The sequence below is a fragment of the Schistocerca americana genome, chromosome 2 (assembly GCF_021461395.2).
Source record: "Schistocerca americana isolate TAMUIC-IGC-003095 chromosome 2, iqSchAmer2.1, whole genome shotgun sequence".
Lineage (NCBI taxonomy): Eukaryota > Metazoa > Arthropoda > Insecta > Orthoptera > Acrididae > Schistocerca > Schistocerca americana.
In genome coordinates this window covers 592,284,818-592,297,810 of record NC_060120.1, presented here as the reverse complement: position 1 = coordinate 592,297,810, position 12,993 = coordinate 592,284,818, and the positions used below count along the sequence as shown (strand labels likewise).

General features: G+C 35.2%; 1 protein-coding gene across 1 annotated transcript in view; it reads right to left on the bottom strand.

Moving 5' to 3' along the window:
* The window catches only part of LOC124595696 (esterase FE4-like), a 71,976-nt gene that overhangs the window by 46,540 nt on the left and 12,443 nt on the right, over positions 1–12,993 (bottom strand). Inside the window, exons 3-5 of the mRNA XM_047134554.1 lie at positions 10,148–10,282; positions 3,700–3,850; positions 916–1,101 (exon numbers count right to left, since the gene is read on the bottom strand). Of these exons, the coding sequence (XP_046990510.1) occupies positions 916–1,101; positions 3,700–3,850; positions 10,148–10,282 (472 nt within the window). The remainder of the gene's footprint in view (positions 1–915; positions 1,102–3,699; positions 3,851–10,147; positions 10,283–12,993) is intronic.

Below are 12,993 nucleotides of genomic sequence, written 5' to 3'. Positions count from 1 at the left end.
CTGATTTAGATGTAGTCCATGCTTTGTGAAGCAGTGTCTCTCATACCTGTCTGTATCCAGTAGTGTTACATTCGTAAGCTTAGTGCAGAAGTGTTTCGGTTTACTATTCGTTAGGCGAATTTCTCTGTTCACACAAGACCAGTCTGCCAGGTCATATCTCGAGGGCACAGTTGTTAGTATTATGTTTGTATGCTGTAATAACTGCAGCAATACGAGTAGCTTTTTAATGAAAGTGATTGGAAGAAATGTATTCACATAGTGAAAAATAAATTTTGCATCTCATGAAAAATGAATGAATTCAAGGTCTTCTTTTGATTTTGATATACCTGACCAACATATTGTGTTTGTATTTTCCACAGAGTCCAAAGGATGGAAGAAGCTGGTTAACACTTACCTACAATCAATGAATGACTGCAATGAAATAAGCAGATAAGTATAATTTAGTTATAGCTAATGCTTAACCCATAATGTTGTGGAGAAATTGTGATATGTCATGCAATATTATTTGAATTGTATGAATAATAGAACATTAAATTTTATGGTTGTTTAAGAATGACTATGTTATAACCCTTTTCCCTCTATTTTTTGTTAATATTGAATAGGGCTGAAAACTGAAGCTTTCAATTACAAACATTGTATGACACCAATATTTAAAGTGTCATGAATGTGTATGTTACATTATATTTTCTGTGTCAATCCATTTTAATATGGGTAAGAGTGATCTGGTTCTCCTTTCTAAATTTCCTCTGTTTGTCCTGCTTTCCTAAATGAGGGAACTACTACCAGTTTCAAAAATTAGTCTTTCTGTACATATTTATCAATACTTCAAATTTCACATCCCTAAGGTAAATACTGGTCAGCCATTCTGTCTTCCTGAAAATCTGCTATTATGATACTTTGTCTTTGTAATCATACCTTTTGACAATGGAGATAATAGATGATAATGAACTGAAGCTCCTCCTGCACTTTGACCAAAAATAGTAACATCATTGGGATTCCCACCAAATGCAGCAATATTCTGTTGTACCCACTGAAGTGCAAGTACTTGATCCTTCATACCAAGATTCCCAGGAAGGAGTGAATCTCCAGTACTCATGAATCCTAAAAATATAAAAAAAACATATATTTTAAGTCTGAAGCAGAATGCAAATTCCTTTTTAACAAAGATGAGAATTCAACAGACCAATTATGAAACAGAGGGTAAGGGAACTACAGGATTCACATCTTTCATAGTTTCCCCTATATCATCTACGCCTGCATCACCACACAGTGACTGGCAGAAATTTCTTTGGGTACCGTTCTTTCATTTCCTTTTCCATTTAAGAATGGTGTGCAAGGACACTTACTGTCAGTAAGCCTCTGCATGAACTCAAATTTCCCTGAGTTTTACATCATGGTCATTTTGTAAAATGTGTGATGAAGGAAATAATGTATTGCCTAACTCTTCTGGAATGTACACTGTTTGAATTCAGTACAGATTTCTCCTTGATATAGAATGTTTCTGTTTTAGTGTCTGTCACTGTAATCTGATAAGCGCTTCTGTGATGATCTTGTGCTTACTAATCATCTCAATAACGTTCCTGTAATACTGCCATGGGGTATGTCCCAAGTCAGTTTTGCATCATATAATTTCATCCTGCTACGGTGTGTTGAATTCTTGTCTTGAAGAGTTTTCAATCCAGTTATAACCTGGTGTGATATTTTATAAGCTCAACTTTTGATCATTGTGTGACAGTGGGCAGTTATATTGAATGCCTTTTGGAAGTCAAGGAAAGTGACATAAACCTGGATGTTTTTATCTACTGCCCTGTGACAGTTTCACAAGAATGTTGTTTATGGAACCCATTTTGATTACTACAGATGAGATTTTTGGTGTTCAAACAGGTAATTTTGCATGAAAATAAAACATATTCCATAATTCTACAAAAATGGATACCAAAAATATAGACCAGTAGTTATGCACTTGCCCCAGAAACTTTCTTTAAAATGGGAATGAGTTGTATCTTTCTGCAGTCACATGGACTACTTCAGAGTCATATGATAAACTGTTACAAGAATGGGAGCAAGTTCTTTGTCTTAATCTATGTAGAATCATACAACTATCTTATCAGGTAAAGTTGCTTTTCTCCTGTTAAGTGACTGTAGATGGTTTTCTGTTACCTTATCACTTTCTCAATATCCGACATTTTGACGTTCACGCAATATTTGAAAGGAGACACCATAGGATGATCTTCCACAGTGAAACTGTTTTGGAAGACTAAATCCAGTAATTCAGTCTTCTCTTTGTAACCCTCCCTTCCAATACCAGAATAATTACTGGGATACTGTGTGGGTGACATCAATTCATTTATTGACATTATGTAACATCAAAAGTCTTAGGATTTTTCATCAGACTAGGAGACAAATGTTTACTTTTGGATTCACTGAATGCTTCTCACATTGATCTTTGTAAATCTATTTGCGTTTTTCCTCAAAAACTCTTTGCCATCATTTGCATCTACATGTTGCTTTCAGAGCAACTTTCTAACATAGCTAGTAAATAATGGCAGATATTTCCCATTTGTCACAAACTAACTAGTCCATAACATGGGTAAAGCATATTATACAATATTTCTGAATTTATTTATTGCTTTTCCACATTTTCATCCTCACAGAAGAATGTTTGCTGTTGCAGTTTGTATCTTGTTACAGCTGCAATGCAAAAATATTTTTCTACCTTTCTTAACATTAATACTGACATATGTGCTGACTGAATCTGTAACAGCCTCATGTACAGTGATTCCATACCCTGCAGTAACTTCATCCAAAAGTTGGAATATGTTAGTTACCACTAGATGCAATACATTGCCCTCACAGCTAGATTTTCTATCTCATGAAGGTAATCTTCAGGTAACATATATAGCATGATCACTTGTGAATGTCTGTCTCTGGCACCTGTTTTAATCATGTGAGTCACCCAATCTAGAACAAAGAAGCTGAAATATCCCCCTGTTGCCACAGCATAATCAGAAAACATTTTATTATACATGTTTTCTCTGTAACTTTTAGTCACTACAGCTCCTAAAACAGGTGAGCTGTATAAACATTCAATTACAATGATTGACTAACCTAGAGTGCTTTCTTCACATAGATTATGTTTCATTTAAAATGTGCAGTAATCTCATTACACATTATTATCAGTAAAAGTAGTGCCATTGTGGTTCCTGCCAGATGGTGACAACCAATATTGTTTAGCCCAAAATTTTTCAGTTGAGATAATGTTGAGTTCCTTATAACCATACCAACAACATGATGGTCTACCCTATCATTCCTTCTTTTCTATTCATTCTGCAAGTGTTTCATTCTATAATTCAAATCATAAATCATTATCAATTGTATTCCAGTTAATAATAAGCACTCATTTCTCTTACGAAATGCAAAAGAGTCACTACTTCCTTATTTCCTCATCATACTCTGTAGTAAAACTGCTCAGTTCTGTTCCTCTTACTCTTTTGTTCTGAGAAAAATAACAGCATTTGATCCAATATGACTCAGATAGTTCTTTAGGCAGATTTTTTTTTTTCATTTACATAGATGGATTGATGACATTGGTGGGTTCTATGTTGTCATTATCTGCAAACATATTGAAACAAAATCATGGATAGTGACATATGTATTACAGAATCTGTGAGTTTTCTAAAATGTTGGAGGTATGCTTACCTAATGGTCCAAGACGATAATTGATTGCAACATATACAATACCATTGTCAATAAAATACTCAGATGGTCGTGAACCACCAGATCCTGCAGTGAAGCAGCCACCATGGATATTCACTAGTACAGGTTTGGGGTTATCATTATCTGATGGTAGCTGTCAGGAAAGAAAGTGAGAACTTGAGGCCAATACTTATTTAATAACAGCTTTTGAACTAGTTCAAAGTATGTCCACTGTAATAGCTAAATATATCAGATTTTGTATGCAGATTATAACATTTGATCATGTAATCTGTCTAGACAAATGCATCCAAGGAGAACTTTTGATTTACCTATACACTGGTATGTTTATTTTTTTCTGGGAATTGTCTGAGTAACTCTATAAATGGAGCTAATTTTATCATACCCTTTATCTTATTCACTCTAAGCATAAACTCTGTATCTATAGGCAACAGAGTAATTACAGTGCTGTATAGAAACGCAAATTCACTTGAGGAAACTATGAAATTACAAAGAGACAGAATTGCTGGCATTTACTTATTGTCAGGAGGTGAAATTCTTGTACCACGGGATACACATTTAAAAATGAAAGTGAAAACCCTAATCTGAGCCTTCTGAACTGTTAGATTGTTCACCAGCTGCATTACAATAACTAGTAATAGATAGGGGCAGGCCACAATTCTTTTTATGAGTGTGTGGATGAGGAGGGACAAGACCAATTGCAGTTGTCTCTATTAAATATGTCTGCCTGTAATACTGGATTTAGCCTCCTAGAGGTAGGTACTGGCCAACCATTCTGTCTCTTTGTAATTTTATAATCACATTGTTGCCTATACATACAGAGGTGGGAACAGAACACGTGGTCATTAAAACTTAACATTGTACTGAACATTTTGAATTAGCAAATGTAAACTGCAAAGCTACATGTGATCAATCATGTCCATGAGCACTGCAACCGGTTCGTCTGTTATTCTAACCCCTTTGTGTGTCACTTAGAAGACACAATCATTAAAATATTATCTGGGATTACCTGAAATAATTCTGGTAGAACAATATGTGTTGTTTTCCCTTTGTATCTGGTTATACTAGGAGATTGAAAGTATTCCTCCAACATATACTTCCATATTAAATTGTATATTACATATGACTCACTTCTTCAGACATTTTAGCATATGCTGTTTATTTCACATTTCAAGAGCAAAAACTTGACTTTTATCTGAAAATTCAAAATCTAGCTCCACATGAAAATTTGTGAAGAATGGGTACTGGACAAAGGTATATAATTTGTTTTACACATGCAGACTGTAAGCTTTTCACATGAGTACATGCAACAATTTGAACACCTATTGTAGGTATTCCTAACAAAAGGTTGGTATTTGCCTACACTAATCATCCATAGGAACAGGAAAAGAGGCTGCCATCCTCAGTATTTCAAGAAATAGTTCTTGCTATCACTTTGCCAAAGACATGAAATGGTAGCTGATTTTGACACCTGTTTCTTGTTAGTCTTCCCAGTATAAAATTATTGGCTATAGCAAAAAAATTAAATAAATCTTACTCAGCCACTCAACAGAGAAGCTTTTCACAGCACTGCAGCCATTCAGCTAGTATACCTGTAGCATAATCTTAGTACACACTTGGATTACAAAACACTGATTAATATTTTTGGTGAGAACCACCCTTAATTTTTCTTTTGACAACTGTAAGTTCCACTACATTGTCCAGTACCAAGAGAAAACTTGCAGACCTGTTATCCATCCATTTCATGTCTGAAAGTCAACTTTTATTTTCAAATTAAAATACACCCCTTTCTTATTTTTCATCATTTTTGTCAGTTTTAGGATCCCTTAATATTTCCTTTGAGATGTCCCAGAAAAAACATCTTAATCTCTCTTGTGCCCAAGAGACAGCTGGACCACCCAGTTGCTGAACATGCTGCTCAGCACATTGTGCTTCACTGCTCAACTATAGGCAAATCTCCTATGAGTAAGACAAGAGTTTATGAGCAGTGTAAATGTTTCAAAGAGGTTCAATAAGATGTTGAAGAAAATAACCACCCTAGATGCTCTGGCACATTAATTGCTGATGACAATGTGGAAGAAGTAAAGAAAATTGTTTTGGAAAAGTGCCGAATATCCATCTCAGAGGTTGCTGATGATGTCAGCAGATTCCTTGGCTCATGCCTAGCAATTTTTTGAACCTTTTTGACACAATATGTGTAGCAGAAAAGTTTGTTCCAAGGTTGTTGAATTTTGACCAAAAATGACATCACATAGACATCACTCAGAAATTACTGAATGAAGTCGACAATGGTCGAGAACTTCTAAAGAAGTTTATAACAGGTGACAAAACATGGGTATACAGGTATGGCCCAATCATACCAAAGGTAATTACCTGAACATTCAAGACCAAAAATAATTTGACAAGTTTGATCACATGTGAATGTTACCTTTGATTACAATGGGATAATGCATCATGAGTTCCTGCCTTTTGGCCGTATGGCAATAAGGAATAATACTTTGAAGTTATGTGCCATTTGCATGAAACAATTTAAAGAAAGCAAGCATAATTGTGGCAAAACTCCTCAGGGAAATTGTGTCACGATAATGCTCCTTCTCACAACTCAAAGCTTCTTCATTATTTTTCAGCAAAAAGCAGAACTGATATTGTGTCAGTCACCGTTTTTGCTGGACATGCCCCCTGCAACTTCTTTCTATTCCTGAAACTGAAGAGCACCATGAAAGGATCTTGTTTTGCTACTACTGATGAGCTAAATGAGCTAAAAGCAGAATCACTAAAGGAGCTGAACATTATAATGAAAAGTGAATTCCAGATGTACTTCAAGGATTGTTAAAAGCACTAGCACAAGTGTATTATATCTAAGGGGGATTAATTTAAAGGGTACAAAGTTTATGCTGGTGAATAAATAAGGATTCTTTAAGAAAAATAATCAAATCCAGACAGTTCAACATCGGTAAATGTAATAAAGATGTAACTGCAGTTTAAAAGATACTAATAAGACAGTTTTTTATGTGGATGATTAATCTTTGTCTTGACAGCAAAGATGAATCAAAATCACACAATTTGATAAATGATCAAAGAGCATTTTCTGGTTATCATGCAATCAGAGTACCTAAAATATCTCACAAGGATATCTTCAAATAGCAGAGGCAACCAACAGTACAGTGGGATGGTGTTTCTTACCAAAATAAAGTAACTGTGTAAACAATTAGTAGGCAAGATTTTGACATATGTAGCAAAAAAATGTTATTCTGGCAATTATTGTGACAACAGTTTTGTAAAAGTATTCTGTTTCATCTGAATTAGTAAGTGAATGGTAAACACCACTACCTCACTTAAATTCTTTTTGGGAACATAATACTGCCACTGTGTAAATGTAGGTAAGTCAATATGACACCAATGAGTTTACAGAAGCATTCAGTAGATCACAGCACCATCTGTAAGTGAGTAATGCTCTTTACTGCAATACTTAACAAGATCTATAGTGACTGAAGCCAGTCTCCTGCTGCCCATGGTAGGGTCAGCTGGATTCATTTCACTTGTAGTGACATGAAGGTAGTATGTATATATGCATAAATGCTTTGAGTGCAGCAAAAACATATTTAATTGTGCAAATACTATCTCTTTCAAAGTCTCTAGAAGTGAGAAATGCTCATTGCTGCAGTGTGTGACAAGTTCTTCCGGCATGGAAGCCAGTTTTCCACTGCCCATGACAGTGTTAACTGAACTAATTTCATATTCAGTGATATGCTGGTAGTAGCTATATTCACCTGTACATGCTTTGAGCAGAGATAAATTATTTACATGTGCAAGTGCTATCTCTTTTAAACTCTCAGTAAAAAAATTATCACATGTTACTGTGGACGTCAGTGACCTCTGCAAAACTACATTTAATGTACACTGTGTCAGTGCAACAGACCCTATTTTTGAGCCTGCTAGCTCACTCAGGCTTATTTCTCTTGACTATGACCCATTAGAATTTCTATGGTCTGTTTTCCCATGCATGAATTTGTCAATTCTTGATTAATTGCACCTGAGATAGTAAATGGCAATCTTTTCTCCACCTCACAAAACACAGATTTTCATTTCCTTTTTACTTTTGAATAAAGTTATATTGATATCTTCACACTTTCATAACAGATACATGTTAGACACATGTACATGCAGCTATTAGCTTGACATCCTCCTATCTTCAAGCAATTATCAAATTGAGAATTATGGCAGTTTAATATATGTAAATAGTATGCATACATACTACAGTACAAAAGTGCACCAGAACCAATGTAGTTTCCATTTGCTTTTATTTTGAGTCTACATTCTGTACAATCAATGTGCATATCATAGAGGACAGTTGTAGAAACAATACTGTGAGCAAAGTTTTAACTACACAATATTTTTTATAATGGATGTTAGGTTAACTTTTTTCTATCTGCAGTAGCCTGAATTCATTTTCAGAGACCACCTCAATAAGGACAAAAGTTTGGTAAGAGAACAGCAGCCTGTACAGGATGTCACTGAATGAGTGAAGAATACATTTAGTCTCTAATTGTGCTTAACAAAGAAACAAGTTGTAAAACTTTTCAAATGTAAAAGTAAGGATTTTACCTAAAGCCAACACACACACATCAGTATCTGCATTCTAAGAGTTGTCATTCACCACACCAATGCAGTGGCATCCTCAGGACATTGGTATGCAGAGCATATGCCATTTCCGATGCAGATAGCTTAACCCAAGAACTTGCACATTTGATGGCTGTTTTTAAGGGTAATGAACGCTCTGAGAAGGGATATGGAGTCTGGATCATCACTGGACGTTCATGAAGAGGAACATAGATTGGTGGCATTTATTCCCTGTGCTGTGGTGTTTGTTTAAGACTGGAAGAATTTTAAGGCTTTTTGACATTAAGAGTGTGTTTCATCGACCTTCTAAGATCAAGGAACTACTCGACTCCGTGAAAGATGATTTGGGGCTTAGCAAACATGGTGTACACAAAATTCCATGTCAATGTGCAAAGGCTAACATCGTCCATTTGATTCACATAGTTCATGACAGGTGTGAGGAACATTGCCATCATATGAGGCTACAACAGCTGGAAAAATCGCGAGTAGCAGAACACTGCTTAAATTAGGGACACAGTACAAAATTTGATGAAACTAAGATAGTTACCAACACTTCTGGTTTTTGGAACAGTCTCTAAATAGAGGCAATTGCAATTAGCTTGGCAGATAATTCAATTAACTGAGATAATGGGTTTCCTCTTAGCAGGACATGGAATCCTGTACTATGCCGCATCAAAACCGAACATTCGTTGGTGTGGCCAATCCAATTGTTCAAAAATTGTCCTGAGTGCGATATATTGTTGCCGCCAGTGTTCTACTAAAGGGGGCTCAAACTACCCAGTCTTGGAGGGCGGCAACCTTGATGGGCAGTGCATGCGCCATGTACAGTATGGTGGCTTATACAGGGTGTCGATTTCCAGCTTGGCGTCAGTTCTCAGTGGGACACATTAGCAGAAGCAGCATTCTCCTGAAGATGGCAACCAGTTCGATCACCAAAATATTAAAATTAGGATGCAGCAGCAAATCTGAAGAGACTTTCAAGACTTATTACTCCAGGAAAGGCTATGAAGTCACAAGAAATTCATCTATTTGATAACTACAGACTGAAACATATCAGTGATTTCAGAGAAGGAAATCGTGATGTTTGAACATATCAATTGAATTAAAAAAGAAATTATTCAGACATAAGAGTATAGACACTACACAGGCAACAAGACACTATAGCAGATACAAAGAAGGGATGTATAAAATAGTACCATGTACATATCAATATTAACTGAGCATATTAATGAAGGTGTCATGTTATAAAACATTATATATTTGTATATTAAGTATGTCATATGACAAATATGAATACAAAATTACAAAATGAGAAATAAAAACGCTTTTCAAAGAGAAATTTACACAAAAATCATGTATCAAAAAGATGCTCCTTATCAGCCAAAAATTATGTGTAGCAAACTACCAAAGAAAGTTAAAATAATATCAAAATTCCACATATTCAAAAAATAGCCAAAGAAATGTTAATTAGCAAGAGTTTTTATAGTGTCAACGAATATTTGAATCATCAGCATGCAAAATACAGCAGTTCAGCCAGAAAAATAGAACAGTTTATTTCCTTTATCATACTGACCCAACATGTTTACTTGAAAAATTAATTGTATTCATTTATTATTCTAATTTCATATATTATGACTGTTCTCAAGTCTATGGTTTCATGTTATATGTAAGAAAATCTTATTAGCCAACATATAATTATGAATCTTTAATGTTCTGTTATCTATGAAAGATCATCTATGACAAATCCTACATCATTTTATAATGATGAGATACAAGGATCTAAATAAATAAACAAATACATATAGGAAAGTACCTCAGGAGTGAACACGTTGAGATAAAGGCAATCTTCAGTTCCCTCTATAGTTCCTTTACCAGTTAGCTGTGTACAGCTACTTGATGCTCCCAAGGCATCCCTCCTTTCAGTCCATGGTGATATAGGTACAGGTGGCTGCAAAGTACAACATATTTAACCATATGGGCTCATGCACAGTGTTAAATGTAAAAGACTGTGTTCTTCAGTACTGGTTTTGAAAATATGTACATTATTCTTAAACTAAATACAAATTATCAAATAATAGAAAATCTGGGATGGAATAACATTAGGAAAAGAACAGATTGCAATTCACCCCTTAGGAAAACGTTAAATAGCCGCTAAGCAGACTGTAGTCTTCTTTTAACTATTGGACAAAGTCTTTCATCAGATACAGAAACACAAGCAAATAAATTCAGTAATGCAAACTACACACACTCACTCATAAATTGGTATGTAAACCCCCCCCCCCCCCCCCCCACACACACACATGACCACTTTCATCTCTGTGTGCTGTTTCTGCAAAAGGAGCATCAGTATCTTCAGTTTATGGTTTCATAGTGCACTTAGTTTTGTGATGTGGCATCAGTCATTTTGTTTTGTAATTATTAAGCCATATGGTATTAGTTTGCTCATTTATATTTTTAGAGGAAGTATTTGCATGAATTATTATTATGTATAATTGTGTTGCAACGAAGTTGTTCTTTTAATAGTACTTTTATCAGAAAATCAGACGTGAATTTATATTAATTTGATCATGCAACATTTTTTAAAAAACCATATTCAAACTCATAATACTTTCGTAAATCAATTGTGTTGAGAGATAAACATGTAACAGTTTTAAAACTCTCTGATATGTAACATCTTTCTTCAACGTAACACCTTTGGGAAATACTGATATTTGTAAAGTCAATTGTGAAATAGTCTTCACTGAGATGAATGCTTAGACAGTTCCCAAATACAATGTACATGTGTCTGCTACAATGTACATGTGTCTGCTAAAAACTGAAAGTGAGCTGTCGTTTGACCATGAAGTATCTGATTGACAAGATGTATCTGAATTTAACACAAAACCCAAAAATCTAAACAAGCTGTTTTGCAGTTGGTTACAGTGAATGAAAGATTATAATGAGATACACAGAAAAATACAATTTGTCCTGCTTTGTTAAATTATTTTGCTCAGTGTGCTAAATAAATATTTTATTTTGTTGGAATGAAATACTGATAGAGCTAAGTGAACGAGTTGTGCTTGTGTGAATGTGTGTGTGTTTTCTATTTCAGAAGGAGTTCTTTTTTGTCTACAATGTAGGAAAAGATAGACTGCAACTAGCCATAAAGACGAAATGTTAAGTTGCAGGCAGGACAGTTAAAAAAGGCACTTATAGATTAACTTTTGGCCATAGCCTTTGTCAGAAAAAGAAAGAGATACACACACCATTCATTCACACAAGCAAGCACACCTCATGCATATACAACTGCCATCTCAGGCAGCTTGGACCCACATTGTTGATATTCCTACCTAGAGTTTCCATTGTTTCATCTTTTTTATCTGAAACCTTAAATGTTAGCAGTATTTTTCATTGTACCTGTCTGTGACTTATGTGGTGAGTAGCAATCTATTCTTTTCATGTGAGACCTTAGTTTCTTCTGGCATATACATTGTTGTCTTAACTTGGTTACATTCGTTCATGTCAAAACATTTCAGTAATGTTCAAATAACTTACAGGAATGCAGTTGATGACATTGTCAACAACTACCAATATTTTGACAGAAGCACATCCTGCCATTTTCAAGGCAAAATTTTAGCAAGAAAGTGTTCTGCAAGGAAACTTAAAATATTGGTTTTCAGCGAAACTCTTGAAGCTTCAGAGTTTCTCTGAAAGCTGGACTTTTAAATGCCCTTGCACAGCACTTCCTTGTTGCAGTTATGTCTTGAAAATGGCAGGGTGTGTCCTGTCAAAATATTGACAGTTGTTGGCTAAGTCACCTGGCTGCATTCTTGTAATTTATTTGAATATTCTTTTGATATTGTTCTCATTCCACCCTTGACTTTCCACAGTTTGATTTTTGCCAAATGGCTTTCCTTCCATCCCACAGCCCACTGCTGTTTTCCTTTGTTTGTTTAGTCTAACACATTACATTACTCAGTAACCAGCCTTTTCCTGTTCTTCCTTGCTGTGTTTTATTGTGAGTGAAGTCCCAGCACCTGAAGACAGTGGCCTGACGGTGTGATTTGTGTTTGTGTGAATGTGTGTTTTCTATTTTGGAAGAAGGACTTTTCTGTCTGCAACTCAATGTCTCCTCTATGTAGTGAGTAACAATCTATCCTTTTCATATTGTTGTAATTCCATTCTGAACTTTCCATTTCATTATGCTTGGGTCAGAACAAGTAGGTTACACTTTGTAGGATGATGGTGTATTCCTTTTGCATCCAAAGATAGTAATTTTGAGTCTACTCAGTGAAACAAATTTTTATCAGCAGTATTTGTTCAGACATGGGACAAGTGATGGTGACATACAGATCACAGTCATTAGTCTGTGTGCCACCGTTAAAAATTAAATCCTGGATCTTTTCACAGCCTATAAAGAAATGGCACGACATATCACTCTTGACATTGCTATGTCACTTTAGGAAGTTAAGTTCACGAAATTGTTCTTGCTATTAAACAGAAATAGATCATATTAACAGGAATCTCAAGTACAGATAGTGTTGAGGATCAGTAGACAAAGTTCAAAACCATTGTACAATATGCATTAGATGAGTATGCGCCAAGCAAGATCATAAGAGATTGAAAAGAGCCACCATGGTACAACAACCAAGTTAGAAAACTGCTACAGAAGCAAAGGGA